The sequence below is a fragment of the Polypterus senegalus genome, chromosome 15, assembly GCF_016835505.1.
Source record: "Polypterus senegalus isolate Bchr_013 chromosome 15, ASM1683550v1, whole genome shotgun sequence".
NCBI lineage: Eukaryota > Metazoa > Chordata > Cladistia > Polypteriformes > Polypteridae > Polypterus > Polypterus senegalus.
In genome coordinates, this window is record NC_053168.1 from 123,933,926 (window position 1) to 123,956,079 (window position 22,154).

General features: G+C 41.8%; 1 protein-coding gene across 2 annotated transcripts in view; it reads left to right on the top strand.

Moving 5' to 3' along the window:
- LOC120515381 (pleckstrin homology domain-containing family G member 4B-like) overlaps window positions 1-22,154 on the top strand; it is a 169,032-nt gene that overhangs the window by 76,237 nt on the left and 70,641 nt on the right. For both annotated transcript variants that reach the window (XM_039736316.1, XM_039736317.1), the window contains exons 4-5: window positions 8,461-8,664; window positions 15,449-15,572. In XM_039736316.1, the coding sequence (XP_039592250.1) occupies window positions 8,461-8,664; window positions 15,449-15,572 (328 nt within the window). The remainder of the gene's footprint in view (window positions 1-8,460; window positions 8,665-15,448; window positions 15,573-22,154) is intronic.

Below are 22,154 nucleotides of genomic sequence, written 5' to 3' on the forward strand. Positions count from 1 at the left end.
GTAGGAAGCAGCCGTTTGGTTATTCTCTTTTCCTCAAATTATGCAGAACGCAACATTTTCCTATTTTTTCTCTCACATCCTTTTATTCTGGCAGTGCAACAGATTCACATTCTGCTTCACATTTTTTGCAGCTTGCATCCTGACCATCATGACCTATGTGCCAATATCTGTTTCAGTTTTCCTTTTAACACTGGGAGAAAAGAAATAATACAGCATTAGACAAGCCGAGGTTTGATTAGAAAAATACAAATGTAAAATTAACATGCAAAAAATTGTGTTCTAGAACCATTTTGTCATTGTCCAACCTGCCTAATCCAAACCTGGGTCATGGATGGGATTGGGGGTACTGGAGTCTGTCCCACCTAGCAGTAACAAACCCTGAACAGGGCGCCAGGCCATCACAGGGCAAACTCACACGGGCCAATTGACCTAACCTGCATGTCTCTGGACAGTGGGAGGAAACCCAAACAGACGGGGGGGATGGCCTGGGATGTGAACCCCGGTCTCCTTACTGCAAGTCAACGACACTACCATTGTGCTACCATACTCTAACATTGGTGGGGAGAAAAGATCAAAAACATGAAATGTGCAAAAGAAGTTAAAAAAAAAAAAGTACCTTTATAGATCAGTGGTTCCCAAACTGTGTCCTGCGGACCCCCTATGGCTGCAGGTTTTTGTTCCAACCAGATTTACAATAAGTGATAATAACTGATCTCATTTAGTACGCTGGTCTTTGTTTTCTCTTTTCTTTTATTTCGCATTCAGAAAAGCACCGCAGTATGATTTTTATGTTATTAGATATTTATCAATATTTTTATGGTTTGCTATAACTTTAAATGCTTAAGTCATTTCTTGTTATTTTCTTATTATTTTTTCCTTATTCTGTGTCTGTTCCCTTCATTGCATCCTTCTAGCTGTGTTTTCCAAAATTAAGTTCAGCAGCTCTAGCATAAAAATGGAAATTCAACAAAAGCCTGATGTGCTGAAATGATTCCACAGACAATATATCTTCATTTTTAAAAGTTTTAGTTGAAATTTAAAGTAAAACAGTTCACACAAAAAAAAAAGAAAACTGAAATAGCAAAAAAGAAAAGTTCTTGTTAAGAAGAGTTCTGTCAGTCAATCATCGTCCAACCCGCTATATCCTAACTACGAGGGTCTGCTGGAGCCAATCCCAGCCAACACAGGGTGCAAGGCAGGAAACAAACCCCGGGCAGGGTGCCAGCCCACCGCAGGGCACACCCACACACACACCAAGCACACACTAGGGACAATTTAGGATCGCCAATGCACCTAACCTGCATGTCTTTGGACTGTACATATACACACGCACTATGATCTGAACACACACCAGAATGACTAAAAAGCAAGAAAATTAAAAACAAAAGTTCAGTCCCTGTGAGACGTTATGCAGACGTATTGCTGTTGGTATAAAGGAGCCGCTGTCCCGTTTCTTGACACACTCATTGGCTGAAAGTCCTCAGTGTTGATGTGTCACAGAGAGAGAGAGAGAGGGTGCAGCATTGGTCATAATGGCACTCAGTTTTATTTTAATTCTGTCCTCCTCTGCTACCTCCAGGGGGTCCAGAGTGTATCCCATAGCTGAGCCTGCCCTTTTAATTAGCATATTGATTCGGTGGGCCTCTCTTGAACTTTAGTTACCAGCCCAGCACACAAACACTATAGAAAATCCCACTGGCCATCAAAGAGTTTAGAAGATGTGAAGGAGGTTACTTCCCACATTAAAGGACCAGAGATCAGATGACATAAAAACTGTCAAAAGGAGTGACTTCTAAATGTGTTTTATTTTCATTAAAATTGTATGCATTTGCTATAAATATAACAAAGAATAAAAGCAGCCTTGTGGAGAAATTGAATCTATTAGGGTTTGTTTTTTAACAACTCTATTGTGGCAATGATGAATTATGGATTAGTAAAAAACAGCACTATCATCATCTTCATCACTGGCATATGAAGATCCTTTTAATCTGGCATTTGTATCACCTAACATATTTCTAAAGTATGCTTTAAATATTCACTTCTGTGGTAGAAGTCAAAATCTTAATTAAATAAAGAAACGTATCCTCTATCGGGACAAGTTTGATAAAACCTTTTTGAGTCAGTAATCAGGCAGGAGGAAGCTTGTCCATCATTGTCATTTATTAAAAGCATCACAGCAGAATGTTACAGCATGGTCATTATAGTCAAAAAGTACAGGTAGGGGGTTATATTTATAGACAATTGAATTTGCATAAGAGTGCTGAATTAATACTTGCATACCGTACTCTGATTGGTTAGAAGTCATAATGTGTTTAGCATAGAGCACAACCAGCCTCAGATATGAGTCTTTCTCCATTATATCCTTGTCCTACAACATTACTTGAATTCAGCTCTTATTGTGTTATAAAGACTGTATACCTGCCAACTATTAAACCTTACTACAGTGGTTCTCAACCTGTGAGGCGTGACCCCTAGGGGGGCACGAAGTAACAAAAAAAGGGGGCGAAGATGTGAAAAAAAGAAAACATGAATTGAAAATATGAAAAATACATCTATTGAAACCAAAACAAGTTAACTTAAACTACTGTACATTCTGATACTAGAAAAATAAATATAGAGTTAGTTAAATGTCGATAAAAGTTAAGTTTGTATAATAAAACTTGTAGCGGTGTATCGGCAACAAACAATATAGGAATACATTTTATTAGGGTTTCAAAAAAACGTTATGAAACGTAATGAAAACTCGGGTCGCAGATACTTAAAGGCTGAGAAATGCTGTTTTAATCCAAGTCCTTCTGTTGGTAAAGGTTGATAGCCAGAAGTTCAGCAGCGGCTATGAAAAGAATTGGTCAAATTGAGCAACCTCGTCTGATTTTATGATCTAGAATAAGATTTTCATAATTTTTTATATTTTTTTTGAAAACCTGATACTAGGCCTGTGCCAAGTCATTGTCAGAATTAGAATTAGAATTAGAACAATCTAGACGAGAACAGGCCATTCAGCCCAACAAAGCTCGCCAGTCCTATCCACTTGTTTCCTCCAAGAAAACATCAAGTCGAGTTTTGAAAGTCCCTAACGTCTTACTGTCTACCACACTACTTGGTCGCTTATTCCAAGTGTCTATCGTTCTTTGTGTAAAGAAAAACTTCCTAATGTTTGTGCGAAATTTACCCTTAACAAGTTTCCAACTGTGTCCCCGTGTTCTTGATGAGCTCATTTTAAAATACAAGTTTCGATCCACTGTACTAATTCCCTTCATAATTTTAAACACTTCAATCATGTCACCTCTTAATCTTCTTTTGCGTCAGTATGAAGTTTCCATGTGATTTTTCTCCCAGTGCTCCAGTCTTCCTACTACATCTCAAACCACAAGCATATCCAGATAACTGGCAGAGTGTGAATGTGGCTCGAGGCATGACCGGTCCTGGAATAGGCTGATGTCCATCTAGGATTTTTTCCTTCCTAGTTTCCAATAATGCTTTATAGGCTTTATAACCTGAACTGGATTGAGCACCTTTGAGAATGCTGAGGATTTGACTTACTGCTGCCTTGGAAATCTTCAATTTGGAATTGGCTGCGCTCTCACTTAGCGCGTTTGACTTGATCCATGATTAACCTCAGCTCGGAGAGTGAGGTGATATAATCATTGTTTATGTAAATTGAAGGTGTTTCAGAAATGCTCTTCAGCTTTGTTCTTTCAAAGCATAGGCTCATTTCCTTTTTTCAATTGAAGATGCCTTTGTTAAATTAAAGCTGTTAATTACAGTACATGGCTTTTATATGTTATGTCTAGTCAGCTGTTCTTGTGTTAGACAGGAAACAGCATCAATGTACTTCATGTGCCTTTGTACGGTTATTAAACAAAGACGTTTACTTTCAAAATTGAGAATATATCACCAAGAAACCAGTTTGAGCCACCATAGTAATTCATTATTGATTGTGTTGGAGCAGGTTAGCTACATAAAGAAACAATTGGGATTCCTACTGGAATCATCGCAGAATACATTTAGGTCATGCATTGAAGTATTCCATCCATCCATCCCTTTATCCAACCCCCTATATCCTAACTACAGGGTCACAGGGGTCTGCTGGAGCCAGTCCCAGTCAACACAGGGCGTAAGGCAGGAAATGAACCGCGGGCAGGGTGCCAGCCCACCGCAGACTTCTCTCTTTTAAATCCCTTAAATGACATTATAATATGGGAGAGAGGTTAGGAGCACGCACTGATACAGCACATTGCCCCACGACAAACTACCTCAGGATCCCAACTTATGACCTGCGGGTGACACCTCAGCACCACACTACTTTGAATGGAACAGTGTGAGTTTTTTTTTATACAGAGGCTGGAGTGCCAATCCTGCCACCAACCCCCAGATTTTCCCTTGCAAGTTGCAGGGCTGGATGCAGAACAACATCATACGCAGGATGGAGCAATTGTAGGTTAAGGGCCTTGTTCAATGGCCCAAAGGAGCGGAGTCACTTCCGGCATTTACAGGATTTGAACCAGGAACCTTCCGATTGCCGGCACAGACTCCTAATCTCAGAGGCACCACTCTGCCTATAACATGCAGTGATCATAATGCTAGTGATTACAAATACACAAAGAAGTGAATCAACAGCAAAAGCAACATTAACAAAGCAATGTTTCAGAAAACCAATGCAGTCTTGTGCACTTTGTTCATTTATCCTATTCTATTATTTTATTTCAAGAAAGTAACATTGCATATGGTGCAATCAAGTTGAACCTATGCAACAAATACCTTCATATTAAAGTAAAAAAAAATGTGGACGTGGGCGTCAGTAGGGAACGAAGTTACTCGAACTACTCTCTAACATTTCAGTAATTAATACTGCTCTGATACTGAACTTTCTGATCATATAATACGTCATTACGATAGCAACTGATGAGGAGAATTCATAATGAATTGTAGAATTTCGGTATTTGAGGGTTCCTCTCGAGTGCCTCTTTCTCTTGCACAATTTGGCTCAAAAACGTCATCTCATAACAGGGTTAAGTTTTGACTTTGGTGTTGTTCCGTCTAGACTGTCCTCAAGAAACTGTGATACACAGACAGACACACACCCATCGTTGAGATATCGATGTTTTCAGTATCCAGGGACCCTCAAATGTCGAGATACGATTAAAACCAAAGATTGAAATTTTTAACAAATCTAAAGCTTTCTCTCCTCCCCCCACAGACGACAGGTTATAGTGAGGGAGGGTTCAAAGCAGTAAAAGATTTAAAAAAAAATAAAAAGGAAAGTAGGAATAAAAAGAGACAAAACCTGAAAAAAAAAAAACAGAATTCAATCCCCACCCATGAGATAGAGAGGAGAGCCAACAGCATATGAACAGAAATAGTCAGGAGGAAAATGAACTCTTTGAGGGCTCTTTCGACTTTTGTCAAAATTCAGGAGTAGAGGACGGTAATCAGCTGTTAACTGCAACAAAACTCACCCTTACGTTTTTCGGTTGACTTTCTTTGCTAGAAGGAAAGTTACATAGCATTGTCGATTTAACCTCGATTCTCTACGTGAGCATGAGTAGCAAAGAGCAAACAACCTCTAAAATGGCACCAACATCTGGCGAAAGGCCAGAGCGAATGTGCAAAGCAAAATACTCCATGGATGCTTTACATAATTGAACTCTGACTTGTTGGACTCCGAGTTTGATGTAAGTCAGTGGCTCTCAACCTGTGGGGCGCGAAGTAACAAAAAGGGGGGCGTGAAGAAGTGAAAAATAGAAAACAAGAATCGAAAATATGAAAAAGACATCTATTGGAACCAATAGCAAATTAACTTAAACTACATAAGAACAAATTGGTGTTAGTGGGCTCCTTTCAAAAAAACGTTAGCGGGGCGCGATTAAAACTGTCATAAAAAACTCGGGTCGCAAATACTTAAAGGATGAGAAACAGTGATGTAAGTGATCCGGAGATGGATATCAAAAGCGAAAGTAAAGTACCAGCATCATCTGATCGGTCCCCAGCTGATTGTGGTAATAAACACTTTAGTGTAGGTGGTGCGCCTACAGCAGCGTTTGCCTGGGAGGACCACCACTTATGATGACAAGAGGTACAAACCGTACTGCGTCACACTGCAACCGCCTCCGCCACCCACCTGCTGTGCGAAGACAGCCAGGCAGTTGACCCACCGTGCATTCCTGCTGACCATTGAGGTGCCCCCAACACAGCCACTGCCGCCAAACATGACGAACATGCACCAACAGCAGCCGCAGCACATAACAACGGACATTTATTGTTGACCTATGTGTGAAAGCATGGCTTTGTGTGCTTTTCAGAAAACTGAGTTTTTTGGAGAAAATATTCAGCCCTCAAAGAGTTAAAAGAAGGGAAAATGTCCTTTTCCCTTGATACAAATGCTGATTCTAAACTTTTGTTAATTAAATCTTGTTGTATTTTAAAAATCTTTTGAACAGATCCTTGCAGTGAGAATTTTTTTTTTTCCAATTTCAAATAATAGAGAACATCAGTTACCCACTGAGATATAAAAGGTGGGTAGCAATTCTTCTATTTAAGCAAAGTAAGTCTACGTGTTAGTAATACTAATGCAATAAATGACTTCATAGTCAACCTAAAAAAAAATAAAATAAGAAATAAAAACCACACAAAGCATCAGAAAGTTGAAAAAGGGACAAAAGAGACAAAATCCAAAAAAATTTAATCCAGCCCCCACCTGAGACAAAGCGAAAACAGGTTCAAGGTAACCGTGCGAGTCATGTGGGATCAGCAATTACAATCAATGTGTCCTTCTCCACTTTAAGACCATCTGTGAGCCCACCAAACGCAGCTGGTAAGGAGTTACGAGTGATTAAGACCCCAAAACTGTTTGATAAGCATTCAAAGATTTTTCTCCAAAACGATGTTAATTTGGTGCACTTCCACAACATTTGGCCTAGTGGGGCTGGAGCTCGATTGCAATGTTTGCAGGTTGGATCTCACCCTGGATAGCTTTAATGGAGATAAATGCACTCAATAAAAGATTAAAAGAAGTTGACTGATTGTATGCTTTGCACATATGGAGCTGGAGAGTATTCTGTGCATGGCTGCCCTCCACCCCTTTTCTGAGATTTCCCACCGGACTCTGAGATATTTAAAAGTGAGAGACGTTGAGATGGTTTTATATACTGTAGAGGTGCTCATCAGTATTGTTTTCTAGAATAGAAATGAGTGGGAGGTGTGGAAAATTGGGTATGTTTCTTTTATCAAAATTTCTGATTTGAAAGTAGTGGGAAAAAAAATTAAGTTTAGTTAATAATAATAATAATTTTTAACATTTAAATAGCACTTTTCTCACTACTCCAGGCACTTTTCATTGTGAGTGGGGAGCCACTTCAACCACCACTAATGGATGAGGCGATGGCAGCCATTTTTATGTCAGTACGTTCACCACACATCAGCTTTTAGGTGGTGAATTAGAGATTATGGATGATTAGGGGGCCTGAATGACCAGGCCTTGGTGGGCAATTTAGCCAGGACATCAGGATACCCCCTACTCTTTACAAAGGATGCCCAGGGATCTTTTATGACCATTGAGAGTCAGAACCTCGATTTTATGTCTCATCCAAAGATACAATATACTGCTGCCTAAGTGCGTTAGTCCCGGACGTTTTCCAAAGATTAAAAACTGTGTAAGTTTGAGAGGTTTGACAAGTGGTGATTATCATGTAAAGGAGGCATATTTTCATTCCCAAGTGTATTACAATGCTTTAAATGCTTTATTGGTTGGTGTTCAGTAGGAAGGGCACTCTAATGTTATTTATTATTAGTAGTAGCAGTAGTTCTACCAGACGGTTGTGGCGAGTGCCCTCTTCTACGCGGTGGTGTGCTGGGGTGGCAGCATAAAGATGAAAGACGCCTCACGCCTGGACAAACTTGTTAAGAAGGCAGGCTCCATTGTAGGATTAAAGTTGGACAGTTTAACATCTGTGGCAGAGCGACGGGCACTAAGCAAACTCAATCATGAAGAATCCACTGCATCCACTGAACAGCGTCATCTCCATTGCAGAGGAGTAGCTTCAGTGACAGACTTTTGTCACCGTCCTGCTCCACTGACAGACTGAGGAGATCGTTCCTCCCCCACACTATGCGACTCTTCAATTCCACCCGGGGGAGTAAATGCGAACATTAATTTTATTTTAATTTTTTTCATTTTTATTACTATTTAATTTAATATTGTTTCTTTGTATCAGTATACTGCTGCTGGATTATGTGAATTTTCCCTTGGGATTAATAAAGTATCTATCTATCTATCTATCTATCTATCTATCTATCTATCTATCTATCTATCTATCTATCTATCTATCTATCTATCTATCTATCTATCTATCTATCTATCTATTATTTGTTACTACATAATCTAAATTCTTTTGATGTTCTGACCCTTTTTCTTTTCTTGTATCTCTTTTTAATTTGATTCATTTTTTTATCATTCAACAGGCATTCCTCAGCACTGCACACATGAAGAAGAAATCCGAAGGAGCAGTGAAAGCCGCGAGTCCGGCCAAGTTGTCTTTAGCCGAGCCCCCAAATGTGAGAACCTCTTCCTGCAAGGAACGACTTCCGAGCCCACTGCTGGTCTGCCAGGTCATGCGTCCGAGGTCAACCAGGATCTTCTTCTATCGGAAGCTGTTATTTTGCCAGGTGTGAGCACAACGGTTTGTCATCCAAAAATATTTTTAGAGTTAAAGGTTTATTATTTTTGATAAAAAAAAGCATGTATGACGGCTTAGTATGGGGGAGTAACCAATGTTTTTAAAGTACAAGGATGTTGACGTTCACCGCTGACCGCGGTGGCTTTTACCGAGCTCTAAATGATGTTCCCTTTCACCTTAGAGGTCAACAATCACTTAAAGAGAACTTTGCTTGTGGTTAGCTGGTGTTCTCTAGAACATTCAGGATATTAGAGGGGTTTTTTTTTATATATTTTTAGATATTTCATAGATAGCAAAATGGGAGCATTTGGTTATTCCAGAATTAAATAACTGAGCCTGTCAGTGTTAATCCTAATGCCAATGCGGTTTGTGATGTTAACGCTGCTGTCGGTCCCTTCACAGCAATAATCAGCGCCCTTAAAGCCTGTGCTGTGCATTATTGTAATAAGGGCAGTGGCCAGGGGTGTAAACTGCACTATCTTCTTCTTCTTCTTCTTCTTCTTCTTCTTCTTCTTCTTCTTTCGGCTGCTCCTATTAGAGGTCGCCAGAGTGGATCATCTTTTTCCATATTTTTCTGTCCTCTGCATCTTGTTCTGTGACACCCATGACCTGAATGTCCTCTCTAACCACAACCATAAACCTTCGCTTAGTCCTTCCTCTTTTCCTCTTGCCTGTCAGCTCTATCCTTAGCATCCTTCTCCCAAGATACCCAGCATCTCTCCTCTGCACATGTCCAAACCAACGCAATCTCGCCTCTCTGACTTTGTCTCCCAACTGTCCAACTTGAGCTGACCCTCTAATGTCCTCATTTCTAATCCTGTCCATCCTCGTCACACCCAATGCAAATCTTAGCATCTTTAACTCTGCCACCTCCAGCTCTGTCTCCTGCTTTCTGGTCAGTGCCACCGTCTCCAGCCCATATAACATAGCTGGTCTCACTACCGTCCGTAGACCTTCCCTTTCACTCTTGCTGATATCCGTCTGTCACAAATCACTCCTGACACTCTTCTCCACCCTGCCTACACTCTCTTCTTCACCTCTCTTCCACAATCCCCATTACTCTGTACTGTTGATCCCAAGCATTCAAACTCATCCACCTTCGCCAACTCTACTCCCTCATCCTCACCATTCCACCTTATTCTGTCTTGTCCCTACTGACCTTCATTCCTCTCCACTCTAGAGCGTATCTCCAACTCTCCAGGGTCTCCTCAACGTGCTCCCTACTATCGCTACACATCACAATGTCATCAGCAAACATCACAGTCCACGGGGACTCCTGTCTAATCTTGTATGTTAACCTGTCCATCACCATTACAAATAAGAAAGGGCTCAGAGCCGATCCCTGATGTAATCTCACCTCCAACTTGAATGTATCCGTCACTCCTACCGCAGACCTCACCACAGTCACTCTTCCCTCGTACATATCCTGTACAACTCTTACGTACTTCTCTGCCACTCCCGACTTCCTCATACAATACCACAACTCCTCTCTAGGCACCCTGCCATATGCTTTCTCCAAGTCTGTAAACTGCACTATATCAGTATTAAAAATTAGCTGTGTAAGCCCATGCTGTAAAAAGCCCGGGCTCCTAGAAACTATTGAAATATTCAGAAAATAAATTGAAATGCAGAGTCGGCAAGTTTGTTTTGTGGACGTGCTCGCCCCCCTTGTCTATCAGAGGCTAAGCGAGTTTCTTTCTCATTTGTCTTTCCTCGCAGTGTCATTTTGCCAACGGAGTCGCTTTGTTTTAGCTTCATGCTGTAGCCTCATACTTCCGACACACACACTTCCACGCGTAGATATAAGATGTAATTTCACCTTATTGCCTGGCCCAGGACTCTTCATCCATGTTCTGTGTACTCTTATTCTGAGCAGTGTCATGGGAAAACTGTATCTTATATCCCAGCAAGCATAGGGCTCCCGGCAGGAACAATCCCTGGACAGGATGCCATCCCATCGCAGGGTAAACACACTCACACACAACACACTTTACTACATTAATTCACTTGGGAGGCAACCAGAGCACCTGGAAGAAACCTACGCAGATACAAGAAGAAGATACAGGATACAAATACAGGGTGCACCCAGAGCACAAACCCAAGTCTACAGCAGCCCTACCACCATACCGCGTTACCCCTTATTATATAATGAGCAGAGATCATCTTTTTATGGGCTGAAAGTGTACCAGGGGCTGAAATCCATAATCCACAATCCAGTTGTGCTTGAAAGTTTGTGAACCCTTTCGAATTTTCTATATTTCTCCATAAATATGACCTAAAACATCATCAGATTTTCACTTAAGTCCTAAAAGTAGATAAAGAGAAACCAGTTAAACAAATGAGACAAAAATATTATACTTGGTCATTTATTTATTAAGGAAAATGATCGAATATTACATATTTGTGAGTGGCAAAAGTATGTGAACCTCACGGATTAGCAGTTAGTTTGAAGATGAAATTCGAGTCCGGTGTTTTCAATCAATGGGATGACAGTGTGAGTGGGCACCCTGTGTTATTTCAAGAACAAAGTCTGCTCTTCACAACACATGTTTGTGGAAGTGTATCATGGCATGAACAAAGGAGATTTCTGAGGACCTCACAAAAAGAGTTGTTGATGCTCATCAGGCTGGAAAAGGTTACAAAACCATTTCTAAAGAGTTTGGACTCCACCAATCCACAGTCAGACAGATTGTGTACAAATGGAGGAAATTCAAGACCATTGTTACCCTCCCCAGGAGTGGTCGACCAACAAAGATCACTCCAAGAGCAAGGCGTGTAATAGTCGGCGAGGTCACAAAGAACCCCAGGGTAACTTCTAAGCAACTGAAGGCCTCTCTCACATTGGCTAATGTTCATGTTCATGAGTCCACCATCAGGAGAACACTGAACAACAATGGTGTGCATGGCAGGGTTGCAAGGAGAAAGCCACTGCTCTCCAAAAAAAACATTGATGCTTCTCTGCAGTTTTCTGAAGATCACGTGGACAAACCAGAAGGCTATTGGAAGAATGTTTTGTGGATGGGTGTGACCAAAATAGAACTTTTTGGTTTAAATGAAAAGCGTTATGTTTGGAGAAAGGAGAACACTGCATTCCAGCATAAGAACCTTATCCCATCTGTGAAACATGGTGGTGGTAGTATCATGGTTTGGGCCTGTTTTGCTGCATCTGGGCCAGGATGGCTTGCCTTCATTGATGGAACAAAATGTCAGGACATCTGTCCATGAACTGAATCTCAAGAGAAGGTGGGTCATGCAGCAAGACAACGACCCTAAGCACACAAGTCGTTCTACCAAAGAATGATTAAAGAAGAATAAAGTTAATGTTTTGGAATGACCAAGTCAAAGTCCTGACCTTAATCCAATTGACATGTTGTGGAAGGACCTGAAGTGAGAAGTTAATGTGAAGAAACCCACCAACATCCCAGAGTTGAAGCTGTTCTGTACGGAGGAATGGGCTCAAATTCCTCCAAGCCGGTGTGCAGGAATGAGCAAAAGTTACCGGAAACGTTTAGTTGCAGTTATTGGGGGGTCACACCAGATACTGAAAGCAAAGATTCACGTACTTTTGCCACTCACAAATATGTAATATTCGATCATTTTCCTTAATAAATAAATGACCAAGTGTAATATTTTTGTCTCATTTGTTTAACTGGTTTCTCTTTATCTACTTTTAGGACTTGAGTGAAAATCGGATGATGTTTTAGGTCATATTTATGCAGAAATATAGAAAATTCTAAAGGGTTCACAAACATTCAAGCACAACTGTATCTGCACGATATGGAGGCAGTGTTTTACCACAGCAGAGTATTTACAAATGGGTTGAGAAGTTCAAATATGGTTGGACAACCGTTAAGCATGGATAAGAAACAGGATGCCTTTCTATGTCCACTAGTGATGGTAACATTGAACAAGTCCATACTGTGATTCTGACAAAGCAAAAAGCATTTTGGTCCTCGGTTTGATCAGCCCATAAAAAGCGAATCACTACTTGCTGCTCTCCTTTGGTGCAAATGGAAAGTGGAGCGGCCGTGTTTACTCCTAGAAAACAACAAGAAAAATGGACTGATCAAGGCTGAAACTTAACAACTGTGACCCCAGATACGCCACGTCTCCAGAGGTGCGCAGGGAAAGCTGTACAGTCAAACAAACAAAATAAGCGAGGATAATTATTGACTATTGATTTATATACTGTATATAATTTACAGTATACAGTATACATATTGCTTTGTAAATTTTGCTATAAAATAAGTTTAAATTTGATCATAGTGTGAATATCCATCGATCCATTATCCAACCCGCTATATCCTAAATACAGGGTCGCAGGGGTCTGCCTGAACCAATCCCAGCCAACACAGGGTGCAAGGCAGGAAACAAACCCCGGGCAGGGCGCCAGCCCACCGCAGTAGAGTCAATATTTAAATTAATAATGAAGTACAAATAATAGGCATCAGTAAACATCAAAGTGGAAAATTTTAGATTTTATCTACCATATATACTCACGTATCTTGAAACCCGAAAAAACGATCATAAAATCAGACCCCGACTTTTATGCCCGCTCAAAAATGCGACAGTTAATTTTTTTTTTTAACATTTTCTTGCCATTTCCAATCTCACATCAGTTTCTCAGATGCATCAAATTTTGTTGCAGCAGCGCAGTTACCACTTTCTTTCACTACTTCAACAACTTGTAATTTAAAACCAGCTTCATATTTTCTTCTGATCGAACGCTTCATCATAGATAATGGATGCTCTTATGATAAAGGTGTATGAGGGTGTGAGATACAAAAAACACAAAACAGTGCAAATGTTGCTTCGGAATCGTTTGGGTCTTACCGTGTGGTCACGTAGGCACAATAGAGAGAGAGACAGAGAGGTTAGGAGCACACGCTGATACCGCGCATTGCCGCACCCACATTGACAAAAAATGGTTACTCTCTCACGTGGACGTTAGCATATTTTAATCTCTTGTATCAGTAGTGTGAGTTTTCTAAATTCGACTTATATGACCAACATTATGAAATATCAGAAATTATACTGTAAAATTAAGTCCTGACTTATCTGTGGGAGAACTTATCCACGAGTATATACGGTAATCTTCAATTCATCCCTATTCTTTTTATATTGACATGTTAACCTGCTAAGTTAAATGAACCTGTGTCTATTATGATGGTGAGGGCTCAACGATCTATCTATCTATCTATCTATCTATCTATCTATCTATCTATCTATCATGCTTTTCCTGTCTGTCTATCTATCTATCTATCTATCTATCTATCTATCTATCTATCTATCTATCTATCTATCTATCTATCTATCTATCTATCATGCTTTTCCTGTCTGTCTATCTATCTATCTATCTATCTATCTATCTATCTATCTATCTATCTATCTATCTATCTATCATGCTTTTCCTATCTATCTATCTATCTATCTATCTATCTATCTATCTATCTATCAGTGGCGTGATTGGGTATAAAAAGAGCATCCCAGAGATCACAGCCGAGTCTCTCCCAAGTAAAGATGGGGACGGGTTCATCACTCTGGGAAAAACTGTGTGGGTAAATTTAAGAATAATTTTCCTCAATGTAAAATTACAAAGCATTTGAGGATTTTGTCATCTGTGGTACATGATATCATTAAAAGACTCACAAGATGGGACAAGGAAGAAAACAAAAGTGGATGGCTGTGATCTTTGGGCTCTCAGATGGCACTGCAATGAAAGCAGACACGATTCAGTAGTAGGTGTCACTGCCTGGGCTCAGTAACACTTTCAGAAACCATCTTGTGAACCCAGTTCATTTCTTCATCCACAAATGCAAGTTAAAACTCTACCATATAAAACAGTAACCGTTTATAATCATAATCTAGAAACACCATCACCTTCTCTGGGCCTGAGCTCATTTAAGATTGACTGAGGTAAAGTGGAAAGCTGTCCTGTGGTCTGACGAATCAAAATTTGAGATTCTTTTTTGGAAACCATGGATGCTGCATCCTCTCTCGACTAAAGGGGAGAGAGACCATCTGGCTTGTAATCAGCGTACAGTTTAACGTCTAGCCTCTGCGATGGTATGGGAGAGCATTAGTCAACATGGCATGGGTAGCTTGCACCTCTGTGATGGCACCATTAATGCTGAATGATACATACAGGTTTTGGAATAACATATGCTGCCATCCAAAGTCTTTTTTAGGGACCTTGTTTATTTGAGTAAGACAAGTTAAACCGCATTCTGCAGGTATTACAACAGCATGGCGCTGGGTGCTAAACTGGCCTGCCTGCAGTCCAGACCTGTCACCCATTGAAAACAATTGGCAGAATATGAAATGAAAAATACAACAAATGAGACCCCAAACTGTTGAGCAGCTGAAATCTGAGATCAGGAAAGAATGGGGCAACATTTCACTTTCAAAACCACAGCAGTTGGTCTCCTCAGTTCCCAGACGCTCACAGAGCGTTGCTAAAAGAAGAGGTAGACAGGCCCCTACCCCAACTTTTTAAAAAATGTGTTGCAGGCATCAAATTCAAAATGAGTACATATTTTCCCAAAAAAAATGAAATTTCTCAATTTCCACATTTTGTGATGTTTTCAATGAAGTATAGTGGTTGCGTGGTTTGCAAATCATTGCATTCTGTTTTTATTAATATTTTACACTGCACCCTAGCTGTTTTGGAAACGAGATTGTCTCTTATCTATGGTCATCTTTTTTTTTCAATTCACATTATTTGTTATGACTGAAAGTAATTTATTAAATAAGTGACTCTGATTTGCTGGCAGGAAGCAGAGACCGAACTGGACATGCTGTGATACAAGTGGATACCAGAAACAATATATGGGGAAATGAAAAATGCACAGCAAAAGAGCTCTGTCACCTGATGGTGTATTTCTACTCCATTCTGAGGTATGATTTTCTACTGCTTTAATATGTTCTGCTTTGTGTTTTGTCGAATTGAGGGATGAGAAATTGAATATGCAAAGAGGATTACACACAGAGGTTGTAGCAGGGGTGAATGGTGAAGCAGGGCAAATGCCAAATGCTTGCGGTGCCAACCATGCAAAGCCCCATTTAATTCCAGCAACAAAAAAGAAAACTGCAATGAAAAACACACAGACTCATTGGCGCTCTTAGCGGGGGACAATTCCCTTGAATCAGTGCTCTCTTAGGGTCGCATTTTCTCTCCTTCTCTCTCTCTGTTTCTAGCATTTGTTATTGGGATCAGGTCTGAAATGAGATGTCACGTTCCAGGCGCTTCTACCTTTTATACTGAGCAGCCCAGAAGGTCGGGGACGCCTTTGCGTTTGCTGCCCTGAAGCGGTGGAAATTCCTTTGGCTTTGTTGCCCTCAAGGGGCGGAGATTCCTTTGGCTTTGTTGCCCTCAAGGGGCGGAGATTCCTTTGGTTTTGTTGCCCTCAAGGGGCGGAGATTTGTTTGGTTTTGTTGCCCTCAAGAGGCGGAGATTCGTTTGGTTTTGTTGCCCTCAAGGGGCGGAGATTCCTTTGGTTTTGTTGCCCTCAAGAGGCGGAGATTCCTTTGGCTTTGTTGCCCTCAAGGGGCGGATATTCCTTTGGTTTTGTTGCTCTCAAGGGGCGGAGATTCCTTTGGCTTTGTTGTCCTCAAGGGGCGGCGATTCCTTTGGCTTTGTTGCCCTCAAAGGGCGGAGATTCCTTTGGCTTTGTTGTCCTCAAAGGGTGGAGATTCCTTTGGCTTTGTTGTCCTCAAAGGGCGGTTTCTCAAGACTGTGCGGAGAAATGGAAACAAGACTGTTAGCAATTAGTGATGTGCAAAATGATTATTTTTAGTAATTCAATTCATTTCATTTAGTTCACCAAAATGATTCGGATCATTAACTATTGATTCATTCACTTCAAAAACTACAAGCTACAGTAAAACCTTGGATTGCGAGTAACTTAGTTTGCGAACGTTTTGCAAGATGAGCTAAATTTTTTAATAAATTTTAACTTGATAAATGAGCGAGGTCTTGCAATATGAGTAGTATGTATACGCTTTGTCAGCCAAGTATCACGTGATCACAACTGAGCTGATGGTTCTTCTCTCTCTCACTGCAGGATTGTGGGTAATCATCTCCCATGCTCGTTATCAGTCGGCGTGCCTCACTCAACATTCGTACCAGCGTATACTGTTTACTATAGCATGGTGACCACGTGTGTGTGTTGTAACGTGTGAGTCCCCGTCTTACACCCCAAAACACGAGGCTGAGTCTCAGTACTTTAGCAAAACCAGCTTAATTCAGCGTGAAACAGGAACAGCACGGTTATTTATTGTAGCGGGATCTACCGCTCTCCTATACACAGACACAGCAGTCAGGCAAGGCCAAGTAATACTGTTTCCTGCATTTATAACGTTCCTTGCATCACCCATTGATGACAGGCGCTTATAGTGCGACTGCAATCTTTTCGTGTTTGTTTTCGTGACAAGGTTCTACAGCGCTGTGAGCCTGCAGTTGCTTCGGGACGCTCTTCCACGTATCGTCCTGTTGGGTGCATAAAGCCTTCTTTTAAATTTTGTGTCCAAGTGTAGTGACTCTTCAGGCAAAAGCAACTGTCATTGGAGAGGTTTCCTTGTTAAAGTCGCAAAAATAGAAAAAGATTCCAGTGAGCCAACCTATAGCAAGGATTCCATTAGTTAGAGTGAAAGACGTCCTGCACAATAATCCTCCTCCTCCTCCTCTCCTCTCCCTCGTCTTCCCTCACACCAGCCATGAATCTTTTCAAAGGTAAAGTGCAGGTTAATTTGTTTTACTTTTTTTACTTTATATTTTGTATTAATCATTTTTATATGAATATTTTTGGGTTGTAGAATGAATCATCTGAGTTTCCATTATTTCTTATGGGGAAATTTGTTGATATACGAATGCTTTGGATTTACAAGCACATTTCCGGAACAAATTATACTCGCAAACTGAGGCACCACTGTATATTCTAGTTAAAAATCTCGAATAGTATCATAACGGTTGTGGAATGAGCCCCAGACACAGACAGGCAGACATGTTTAAGGTCACCACCACACGTTTATTAACCCTAATATTTACAATGTTCTTGTGCACCACAAACCCCAATCTTCCCCAGGCCAAACCACACTGCCACTTCTTCAGACCGCCTCCTTCACTCTCTTCAATGACCTCGTCCATCTTCCGCCCGACTCCAGCTCCCCTTTAAATAAGCACCCGGATGTGCTCCAGGTGTGTTCCCAGCAATCTCCCACCGACACGCCCCAGTGTGACGGAAGTGCCGGATGCGTACCCGGATGCACTCTGGGTGTCCCGACTCATCTTTCCCCCCAGCACTTCCTGGTGTGGCGAAAGTGCTGGGTTCCAGGGTTCTCCAGTCATGGGGGCGCCCCCCTGGCGGTGACCACGGGCCTCTACAGGGTTGAACTTCCTAGTTCTGAACCCGTGGCCCCCAAAGGAACCAGGGCGGTCGCCCCCTTGTGGTCTGGAGGAGGCCTGAGCCCTCCTCCTGTCTTCCTGGGCGTCCCGGCTGGGTGCCACCCCCAGCCGCGTGCCACACCGTATAAAAACTTAACCACCAAACAATATAAACCATCTAAAAAGCAAGCAACAAAATAAATAATTCATACATGATAATAAATAAGCCTAGATGTCGAAAGAAACACAATATATGAGTGCTTACATCTTTTCTGACTAAATAAAATTGATTTCAGTTGTGGATTATAACCTACGTAAATAGAATGGGATAGGGGAGCATGACAAAGTTGTATGTGCCTACAGTAAGCTGTTAGTGTACGCTGCTGTCAAAACGTTGGCTGACAAAGTTGTATTGTTCATATTACAACTGCACATTTATAAATGTAGTTCTGTATAAAATATTAGCAATTTCCAGTAGATGGTGGGCGGCACGGTGGCACAGTGGGTAGCGCTGCTGCCTCGCAGTTAGGAGACCCGGGTTTGCTTCCCAGGTCCTCCCTGCGTGGAGTTTGCATGTTCTTCCCGTGTCTGCGTGGGTTTCCTCCTACAGTCCAAAGACATGCAGGTTAGGTGCACTGGAGATCCTAAATTGTCCCTGGTGCAGGGGTGTCGAACTCCAGGCCTCGAGGGCCGCAGTGGCTACGGGTTTTCATTCTTACCGTCTTCTTCATTAGTGACCCGTTTTTGCTGCTAATTACTTCTTTTAATTAACTTGACTCCGGCCCTTTAGTTGTTTGTTTTTCCTTAATTAGCAGCCAAACAATAACGAGACACAAAACGAGTCGCCACATGACCAGCTCCCCTGTGCCCATCACACAATATCTGAATATAAAGAAAGGTGAAGGTCTCGGTAAGGCTGATCTCTCAGGTCCCCAAAACATTTGATGGAAAAAAACAGAAAATCAACAGTTTTGGAAACGTCTGCTGTGGCAGAATGAGAGCAGCAACAAGCCGTGGAATTAAACAACGGGTTTAATCAACAGAAAGAATCAGCTTCTTCTGCGGTGGGCTGGCGCCCTGCCCAGGGTTTGTTTTCTGCCTTAAAAAAAACTCACACTGTTCCATTCAAAGTAGTGTGGTGCTGAGTTGTCACCCGCAGGTCATAAGTTGGGATCCTGAGGTAGTTTGTCGTGGGGCAATGTGCTGTATCAGTGCGTGCTCCTAACCTTTCTCCCATATTATAATGTCATTTAAGGTATTTAAAAGAGAGAAGTCTGTGGTGGGCTGGCACCCTGCCCTGGGTTCATTTCCTGCCTTACACCCTGTGTTGGCTGGGATTGGCTCCAGCAGACCCCCGTGACCGTGTAGTTAGGATGTATTGGGTTGGATGATGGATGGATGGATGGAATCAGATTCTTATTAAGAGATTAGTTAGAGTGAAATTGGTTGGAGTTTGAAGCCCCAGTTTAGCTGGTCATCTGTCAGCTCGTTTCACATCTCATTTCTGTTTTGCTGCGATTTAATGAAGAAAGGAATCAATTCAGAGGGCTGAACTCTTCTAACAGGGCTATTGAAATGATGAGAAAGAAGTGAATTAGCAGTGAAAACTGGTCACTGATTAGGAAAAGGGTGAGAATGAAAACCTGCAGCCACTGCGGCCCTCCAGGCTTGGAGTTTGACACCCGTGCCCTAGTGTGTGCTTGGTGTGTGGGTGTGTGTGCCCTGCCCGGGGTTTGTTTCCTGCCTTGCGCCCTGTGCTTGCTGGGATTGGCTCCAGCAGACCCCCGTGACCCTGTGTTAGGATACACTCACCTAAAGGATTATTAGGAACACCATACTAATGCGGTGTTTGACCCCCTTTCGCCTTCAGAACTGCCTTAATTCTACGTGGCATTGATTCAACAAGGTGCTGAAAGCATTCTTTAGAAATGTTGGCCCATATTGATAGGATAGCATCTTGCAGTTGATGGAGATTTGTGGGATGCACATCCAGGGCACGAAGCTCCCGTTCCACCACATCCCAAAGATGCTCTATTGGGTTGAGATCTGGTGACTGTGGGGCCATTTTAGTACAGTGAACTCATTGTCATGTTCAAGAAACCAATTTGAAATGATTCGAGCTTTGTGACATGGTGCATTATCCTGCTGGAAGTAGCCATCAGAGGATGGGTACATGGTAGTCATGAAGGGATGGACATGGTCAGAAACAATGCTCAGGTAGCCCGTGGCATTTAAACGATGCCCAATTGGCACTAAGGGGCCTAAAGTGTGCCAAGAAAACATCCCCACACCATTACACCACCACCACCAGCCTGCACAGTGGTAACAAGGCATGATGGATCCATGTTCTCATTCTGTTTACGCCAAATTCTGACTCTACCATTTGAATGTCTCAACAGAAATCGAGACTCATCAGACCAGGCAACATTTTTCCAGTCTTCAACTGTCCAATTTTGGTGAGCTCATGCAAATTGTAGCCTCTTTTTCCTATTTGTAGTGGAGATGAGTGGTACCCGGTGGGGTCTTCTGCTGTTGTAGCCCATCCGCCTCAAGGTTGTGCGTGTTGTGGCTTCACAAATGCTTTGCTGCACACCTCGGTTGTAACGAGTGGTTATTTCAGTCAAAGTTGCTCTTCTATCAGCTTGAATCAGTCGGCCCATTCTCCTCTGACCTCTAGCAACAACAAGGCATTTTCGCCCACAGGACTGCCGCATACTGGATGTTTTTCCCTTTTCACACCATTCTTTGTAAACCCTAGAAATGGTTGTGCGTGAAAATCCCAGTAACTGAGCAGATTGTGAAATACTCAGACCGGCCCGTCTGGCACCAACAACCATGCCACGCTCAAAATTGCTTAAATCACCTTTCTTTCCCATTCTGACATTCAGTTTGGAGTTCAGGAGATTGTCTTGACCAGGACCACACCCCTAAATGCATTGAAGCAACTGCCATGTGATTGGTTGATTAGATAATTGCATTAATGAGAAATTGAACAGGTGTTCCTAATAATCCTTTAGGTGAGTGAATATGACTGACAGTAGATGGCCCTCTAATGCGTCCTCCAGTCAGTCAGTGAACTGAGATTCATTGTACGGCGTGACACGTGTCTGCACTTCGTCCCTCCATTTGGTGCACAAACTGTTGTACTTCAGTGTACTGTACTGCGAGTGAGAGTGAGTCTCTTGTCTGCAGTTTGTGAATGAATTTGCAATGGTTCTCCAGATCAGTAGGGAGCATGCTGGTTCATTAGGTCAGTCAGTGTACTATTAGACTATCAGACGTTCATAGTCACTCAGTGAGAGAGAACCGATCAATAAGAGATGCTTGGAGTTATCTACCAAGTCTCTCATTGGCTACTTCTCATTATGACGGCTTACTGATAGGCTATGTCTATGGCTATTTAGTTAAGAGGATAGCTCCAGTCTGCCATGGAATTCAATATAAAACATAGCACGCACTGTGGATACCTCATAAAGATTGATTCTTTGACGTCACTGTGCCAGTTACATCATTCAGAGACTAAGAAAAATACAAAAGAACGATTAGTAACAGTGCCATCTCTTGTCCTGGGGTGGTACCACATAACTTAGGTGAGCGTGGAAGGTGACCCTCTGGCACACTTGTGTCACCAGGTGCATTTGCAACCTGCAATGTAAGGTAACTGATTAACACACACAGCACGGAGCATGCTGCACAGACCAGCCAAAAGAAATGATGGTAATAATAATGCTAATATTTAAAAGCAAGAACAATAATGCGTCAAAATAGTAATAATAAATAGGACGACGAACCTAACAGGTATGGAGTGAGCAATGACATCTCTATCTCACACGTAAAGAGAGTGACTGGAGCTTCTCATGTCACAGAAATGTCCTGTCAAGTTAGCCAGCAAAGTTGCTTGTTTTCCTGCTCCTTAGCTAGGCAGGTTGGTGCATGGCGATTGAATCTGAAAGGGATACGGACCCACAATGGACGTAACACAGACCTCTTATTTTGTGTAAAAAATAAACAGTTTCTTTTTGTGTCTGCATTATGTAAATAGCAATTTGTAATTGTATTTCGGCTCTGAAATTTTTACAGCCTTCTAAGCCTGCACA